This window comes from Gekko japonicus, unplaced genomic scaffold (assembly GCF_001447785.1).
Source record: "Gekko japonicus isolate JY-2015 unplaced genomic scaffold, Gekko_japonicus_V1.1 scaffold6601, whole genome shotgun sequence".
NCBI classification, from domain to species: domain Eukaryota; kingdom Metazoa; phylum Chordata; class Lepidosauria; order Squamata; family Gekkonidae; genus Gekko; species Gekko japonicus.
The window spans coordinates 20,250-27,182 of NW_015165462.1; the positions used below are offsets into that span (position 1 = coordinate 20,250).

The 6,933-nt window shown below is 52.9% G+C and overlaps 1 protein-coding gene and 2 non-coding genes across 3 annotated transcripts in view; all 3 read left to right on the top strand.

Moving 5' to 3' along the window:
- LOC107109995 (src substrate protein p85-like) overlaps positions 1-6,659 on the top strand; it is a gene marked incomplete at both ends in the record, with an annotated part of 24,893 nt that extends 18,234 nt beyond the window's left edge. Inside the window, 5 exons of the mRNA XM_015410705.1 lie at positions 2,006-2,116; positions 4,125-4,235; positions 4,572-4,682; positions 5,559-5,669; positions 6,604-6,659. Coding sequence (XP_015266191.1) covers positions 2,006-2,116; positions 4,125-4,235; positions 4,572-4,682; positions 5,559-5,669; positions 6,604-6,659 — 500 coding nt within the window. The remainder of the gene's footprint in view (positions 1-2,005; positions 2,117-4,124; positions 4,236-4,571; positions 4,683-5,558; positions 5,670-6,603) is intronic.
- On the top strand, positions 689-760 carry TRNAP-GGG. Its single transcript has one exon. It is a non-coding gene; the product is annotated as a tRNA-Pro (tRNA).
- On the top strand, positions 1,108-1,179 carry TRNAP-GGG. The gene has a single exon. It is a non-coding gene; the product is annotated as a tRNA-Pro (tRNA).
- Positions 6,660-6,933: the final 274 nt, after the last annotated feature.

A 6,933-nucleotide genomic window follows, 5' to 3' on the forward strand; every position in this document is an offset into this window, starting at 1 on the left:
GGGGGGTCCCTGGGGGTGTTGGGGGGTATTTGTGAATTTCCTGCAGTGTGCAGGGGGTTGGACTAGATGACCCTGCAGGTCCCTTCCAACTCTCGGATTCTATGATTCTATTCCTCCAGGTCTACTTGCTGCTCTTTTTGTCCCACAGCAGAAGCGTATCCTCTTGCCGCCACCACCTGGTTTGTCACTGTGGAAAAGCAGGATGATTGGCTGAAAGGCACAATTCTTTGTTCCTGCCTTCCTCCATGCACCTCAAGGCAACCTGGGGAGGGGCTGTGGCTCAGTGGCAGAGCCTCTGCTTGGCATGCAGAAGGTCCCAGGTTCAATCCCTGGCATCTCCAGTTAAAAAGGACCAGGCAGGAGGGGATGGGAAAGACCTCCGCCTGAGACCCTGGAGAGCTGTAAAGAGGGGCCGTGGCTCAGTGGAAGAGCCTCTGCTTGGCATGCAGGAGATACCAGGTTCAATCCCCAGCATCTCCAGTTAAAAAGGACCAGGCCATAGGTGATGGGAAAGATCTCAGCCTGAGACCCTGGAGAGCTGTAAAGAGGGGCTGTGGCTCAGGAGTAGAGCCTCTGCTTGGCATGCAGAAGGTCCCAGGTTCAATCCCTGGCATCTCCAGCTAAAAAGGACCAGGCCATAGGTGATGGGAAAGACCTCCTCCCCTGAGACCCTAGAGAGCTGTAAAGAGGCGCTGTGGCTCAGTGGCAGAGCCTCTGCTTGGGAGGCAGAAGGTCCCAGGTTCAATCCCTGGCATCTCCAGCTAAAAAGGACCAGGCAGGAGGTGATGGGAAAGACCTCCGCCTGAGACCCTGGAGAGCTGTAAAGAGGGGCCGTGGCTCAGTGGAAGAGCCTCTGCTTGGCATGCAGGAGATACCAGGTTCAATCCCCAGCATCTCCAGTTAAAAAGGACCAGGCCATAGGTGATGGGAAAGATCTCAGCCTGAGACCCTGGAGAGCTGTAAAGAGGGGCCGTGGCTCAGGAGTAGAGCCTCTGCTTGGCATGCAGAAGGTCCCAGGTTCAATCCCCGGCATCTCCAGCTAAAAAGGACCAGGCCATAGGTGATGGGAAAGACCTCTTTGCCTGAGACCCTGGAGAGCTGTAAAGAGGGGCTGTGGCTCAGTGGCAGAGCCTCTGCTTGGGAGGCAGAAGGTCCCAGGTTCAATCCCTGGCATCTCCACCTAAAAAGGACCAGGCAGGAGGTGATGGGAAAGACCTCCGCCTGAGACCCTGGAGAGCTGCAAAGAGGGACTGTGGCTCAGCGGCAGAGCCTCTGCTTGGCATGCAGAAGGTCCCAGGTTCAATCCCTGGCAGCATCTCCAGTTAGAAAGGACCAGGCAGGAGGTGATGGGAAAGACCTCCGCCTGAGAACCTGGAGAGCTGTAAAGGGAGGCTATGGCTCAGTGGCAGAGCCTCAGCTTGGCATGCAGAAGGTCCCAGGTTCAATCCCTGGCACCTCCACTTAAAAGGACCAGGCAGGAGGTGATGGGAGACACTGCCAGTCTGAATAGACAAGACTGACTTTGGATGGGGGGTCTGATTCAGTAGAAGGCAGTTTTATGTGTGTTCTGGGGGGGGGGCGGCTGTGGCGTAACTCGCTGCTCAGGTTCTTTGTGAAGAGCAGTGTGTCTATTTCTCTGTCTCACCCAGCATCACAGCTTAATCCACTGTGACCTTTGGGGGCCAGACAGTGAGACCAGGGGTAAGTGGGAGGGTTGACACCAATGCTCCCTCTAAGCTGTGCAGTCGTGTGAGCAAGAATTCCACTTTGTGAACTCCTGGCTTTAAAGCTGTGAGCGAGCGATTTGGCTGCTGCATAAATTAGTTTGCTCTGGGGCCATCCTTCCTGAGCCAAGAAGAAAATGTGTGAGCCGGAGGCTAAAAAAATGTGAGCTAGCTTAGAGGGAACACTTAGAGGGACTCAGCTTAGAGGGATCACTGGTAGACACATTGCCTGGAGCCGTGTGCATATCCGTCTGAACTGTGCCGGCTCTTCCACTTTGCAGACTACGCCGTGGGCTTTGGAGGGAAGTTTGGCGTGCAGAAGGACCGTCAGGACAAATCTGCCCTGAGCTGGGCGCACAAGGAGGAGGTGGCGCCCCATGAGTCCCAGACAGGTGGGTGGGTGACCCCTGTCCTCACGGTTGGGGAAGGATATGGTGCATGTGGGGAATGGGGGGACACCTGGAAAAAGAGATCAAGGGCTGTATGGACGTTACTACTCAATTCCTGTCAATCTAGGCCCATGACTCAGTGGTAGAGAGCACCCGCTTTGGGTTCTAAAGGTCCCAAATTCCAGTGTCCAGACTAGGAAGATCAGTTCTCTTGGAGGAAACGGCTGGCTTGTAGGGTGGACTCTACTGAATTGAGAGCCAGTTTGGCGCAGTGGTTAAGTGTGCGGACTCTAATCTGGGAGAACCGGTTTTGGTTCCCCACTCGTCCACTTGCAGCTGCTGGATGACCTCGGGCAAGCCGTAGTTCTGTCAGAGCCGTTCTTGAAAGAGCAGTTCTCAAAAGAGCTCTCTCAGCAGCCCCGCCCACCTCGCAGGGTGCCTGTTGTGGGGAGGGGAAGGGAATGGAGTTTCTGAGCCGCTCTGAGACTCCTCTGGGTAGTGAAGGGTGGGGTATAAATCCAAGCTCTTCTTCTCCTCTTCTTCCCTGTGAGGTCCTTCCCCAGGGTCTACCCACACATCTCCAGGAATCGCCCAGCCCATAGCTGACAACTGTAATCTTAGGCAGAGCCTGTATGCATGTATGTGGGGTCATTTTTTGCGAAGCTTTTGGTCAGTCCGCAATGAAGACCCCTCTGCTTTGGCTATGTGAGCAGTGGCCCAGTGCTCGCCTCCTCTGAAGTGGCAACGATCCCGACAAGGGAGACAGTCTTCAATGCCATACATAGCTCCATCCCCTGCACATCCCCCCCCCCCCAAGTGCTTCACTAAGAAATCAGGGAGGATTCACATTCCACAACAGGGGATTATCTATCTGTCTGTCTATCATCTATCTATCTATCTATCCTAACCTGCCTCACAGAGATAGCAAAATAGAATCTTAGAGCTGGAAGGGACCTCCAGGGTCATCTAGTCCAACCTCCCGCGGAATGCAGGAAATTCACAAATACCTCCCCCCAAACACACACCCAGTGACCTTTGCTCCATGCCCAGAAGATTTAAACAGGCTCTGGGCGGCTTACAAAAGACGGCAAAATATGCCGATTTCACATACAACATTAAAATAGCATAAAACATACTTAATATCAACAATAAACATTAACATGCTAGCAGTATTAAATGATATTAAAGTGGATGGTGTGCGTTTTCATTCTGATCATCTTCTGCTCTTCAGGCCAATCCTATGGGCCAGATGTTGAATGGCGCCGTCGGTAGTGGGCCAGTCCAATATTCCCAATGTACACATGGGATCGTTGATGGTAACAGTGGTGGCGGCTCCTATTTGAAAGCCTGGCGGAAGAGCTCCATTTTGCAGGCCCTGCGGAACTGTGCAAGGTCCCTGCCCACCTGCCGCAAAGGAAGCACCAACCTTCCAGTGAAAAAGTGGTGCATCTCCCCAAAAAGCAACACCTTTCAATGTGGAAAACGAGCCCTATAAAAAACTTGATGGTTCCTATTCAACCCCAGTGTCAAATACTGGGCTCTGGACGCATTTTCGTGAAACAGTTCTGCTTTATTGAGTGATTTCAGGAACACTACAAGAACAAACTCCAAGGCAGCAGCCCTGTTTTAAAGCATGCAAACACCACACCCCAAACACACCCCACTCCCAACGATAGGCTATTTACACATTACTATTACCCTAATGGTCAACTCCAGGATCCTAGCCAGCTATTGTTTGGGGGAAACAAGCTCAACTAGCTCCAGGCACTAGTTCGGGGGAGACTCATACTCAGTACACAACACCCAATAAAACTATAAGCAAGGTTGTTGTCCCTCAAGATCATGCCGATGGTGGGTCCGGGGAAGGTGTTGACAGCGACAAGGAAATGGGGGTTCCCAGGATTACCAGAGCATCTGTGTACCTGCGGTGTGCATGGTGGGATGGTTAGCACATTGTCTGGAGCCCTGTGCGCGCATCCATCTGAACTATGCCGGCTCTTCCACTTTGCAGATTATGCGGTGGGCTTTGGAGGGAAGTTTGGCGTGCAGAAGGACCGTCAGGACAAATCTGCCCTGAGCTGGGCGCACAAGGAGGAGGTGGCGCCCCACGAGTCCCAGACAGGTGGGTGGGTGACCCCGGTCCTCACGGCTGGGGAAGGATACTGTGTGGTGTGTGCGTGTGGGGGGGGAACGCCTGGAAGAAGAGAGTCAGAGCTGTGTGAATATCGCATCTCTGCACCCTGCACTTTACACCCATGGCTCACTGGTAGAGTATCTGCTTTGGATTCCGAAGGTCCCCAGTGCAGTCTTGCGTAGGGTTGCCAACCTCCAGTTGGGGCCTGGAGATCTCCCGCTATTACCATGGGTCTCTAGATGGGTTCCCCTGAAGAAAATGGCTGCATATTGTCCAGAGCTGTGTGTGTCCGTCTGAAATTATGCCGGCTCTTCCACCTTGCAGACTATGCGGTGGGCTTTGGAGGGAAGTTTGGCGTGCAGAAGGACCGTCAAGACAAATCTGCCCTGAGCTGGGCACACAAAGAGGAGGTGGCGCCCCACGAGTCCCAGACAGGTAGGTGGGTGACCCCGGTCCTCACGGCTGGGGAAGGATACGGTGTGTCGTGTGTGGGGAGGGACACCTGGAAAAAGAAGGTCAGAGCTGTGTGACTATCACATCTCTGCACCCTGCACTTTACACACATGACTCACTGGTACATAAGAGCATAAGAATATAATGTTGGATCAGTCCAATGGCCCATCCAGGCCAACACTCTGTGTCACACAGTGGCCAAAAACACCAGGTGTCCTCAGGAGGTCCAGCACTGGGGCCAGAGGACACTAGAAGCCCCTTCCACTGTTGCCCCCCCCAAGCACCAAGAATACAGAGCATCACCTGCCCCAGACATAAGAACATAAGAGAAGCCAATCTTGGATCAGGCCAAAGGCCCATCCAGTCCAACACTCCTGTGTCACACAGTGGCCAAAAATACCAGGTGCCCTCAGGAGGTCTAGCAGTGGGACCAGGACACTAGGAGCCCTCCCACTGTCGCCCCCCCCCCAAGCACCAAGAATACAGAGCATCCCTTGCCCCAGACCGAGAGTTCCTATCTATACCTTGTGGCTAATAGCCTGTGACGGACCTCTGCTCCATATGCTTATCCAGTTCCCTCTTGAAGCCGTCCATGCTTGTAGCTGCTACAACCTTTTGTGGCAGTGAATTCCATGTGTTAATATCTCTTTGGTATCTGGTAGAGTATCTGCTTTGGATTCCGAAGGTCCCCAGTGCAGTCTTGCGTAGGGTTGCCAACCACCAGTTGGGGCCTGGAGATCTCCCGCTATTACAATGGGTCTCTAAATGGCCAAGATCAGTTCCCCTGGAGAAAATGGCTGCATGTTGTCCGGAGCTGTGTGTGTCCGTCTGAACTATGCTGGCTCTTCTACTTTGCAGACTACGCGGTGGGCTTTGGAGGGAAGTTTGGCGTGCAGAAGGACCGTCAAGACAAATCTGCCCTGAGCTGGGCGCACAAGGAGGAGGTGGCGCCCCACGAGTCCCAGACAGGTGGGTGGGTGACCCCTGTCCTGGTTGGAGAAAGATAATGTGTATGTGTGTAAAACAACTCGAAAAAGAGAATGAGAGCAGTGTGAATATCACATCTCCCCACTGCCAAATCCACTTTTAGTTGCCAAATTTGGGATAAAATGTGAGCATATCTGTCTGCCATATCATGCAACCGGCAACGACCTGTAACCTCTCTGCCAGTGCGCCACTGAGGTCATGTGAACTGGTTCTCTCGGATCCTGCCTTGCATAGCAAAATGTAGTCCATCCACGTTTTAGCTCCTCGTCCAGTTAATCTTCAGTATGCCGTACTTGTGCAGCACATCTAATTGCGCACTGAATGCCATTCGGCAAAGGGCATCTTCTTCATGCACTGAGGGTTGACTCTATGTACAACAATGGTCCGTCCTTGAAGCCCCTGGCTAGATATTGACCCAGAGGGGCTTGCTGCTATTGCCGGGGGGGGGGTGTTGTCTGGAAGGATCCTGCTGTCGGGTAGCCCTGTCATCGGTCTGGAATGTGGAGGGGTGGCCCTCCCGTTTTCCGTCTCAGCTCTCCCTGGCTCACCAACTGTTTGCTATCTTATGCTTGACCTTGTAGAGGCTCCAGCTGCAGTTTTACTTGGCTGGGAAAGTTAATGGCTTTTGCTTGGCCTGCTTGCTTTTGCCCCCGCACGCAAGATGTATCTATTGGATCATGCTTACCAGGGGGGATGTTTGATTCTAGTATAAGTCAGAGGCCCTCGTATTGGCGGCCATTCCTGACACAAGTTGTACACGTGTCTCTAGTTCTGGATTCACCAATAAACAGTTATCTTCTCATGAAGCCCTGTGTTGCGTAGCCTGACTAAGGACCCTGACTCCTGCAAGGGGAGCCAGTTGCCTGCAATCTGTTGCTCGTGCATCCTTTAACTGAAGTCCTGATTTGCCTCTCAGATCACGCCAAGGGCTTTGGGGGCCGTTACGGGGTGCAGAAGGACCGAGTGGACAAGGTAGGCAAGGCACTGACGTGGGGGGTGGGGAAGGCATGTCTAAGAGCAGCCCTGCTTTTCATCTGGCACCTCGTTCCCATATCTGTTCCAAAACTTTCGAAGTTCCATCGTTTCCCTCCTCTGCAAGAGAAAATAGAAAATGAATGTCTGATAAATTCTCAGCAGGCAGGGAGTCTCAGGATCTCTGTTGCTTCATGCTGCCTGCTTGTCACTTCCATTACTTACAGCTGAGCAAAATCCCCGTAGGCTGCAAAAGTGTGCGATTTAAAGAATT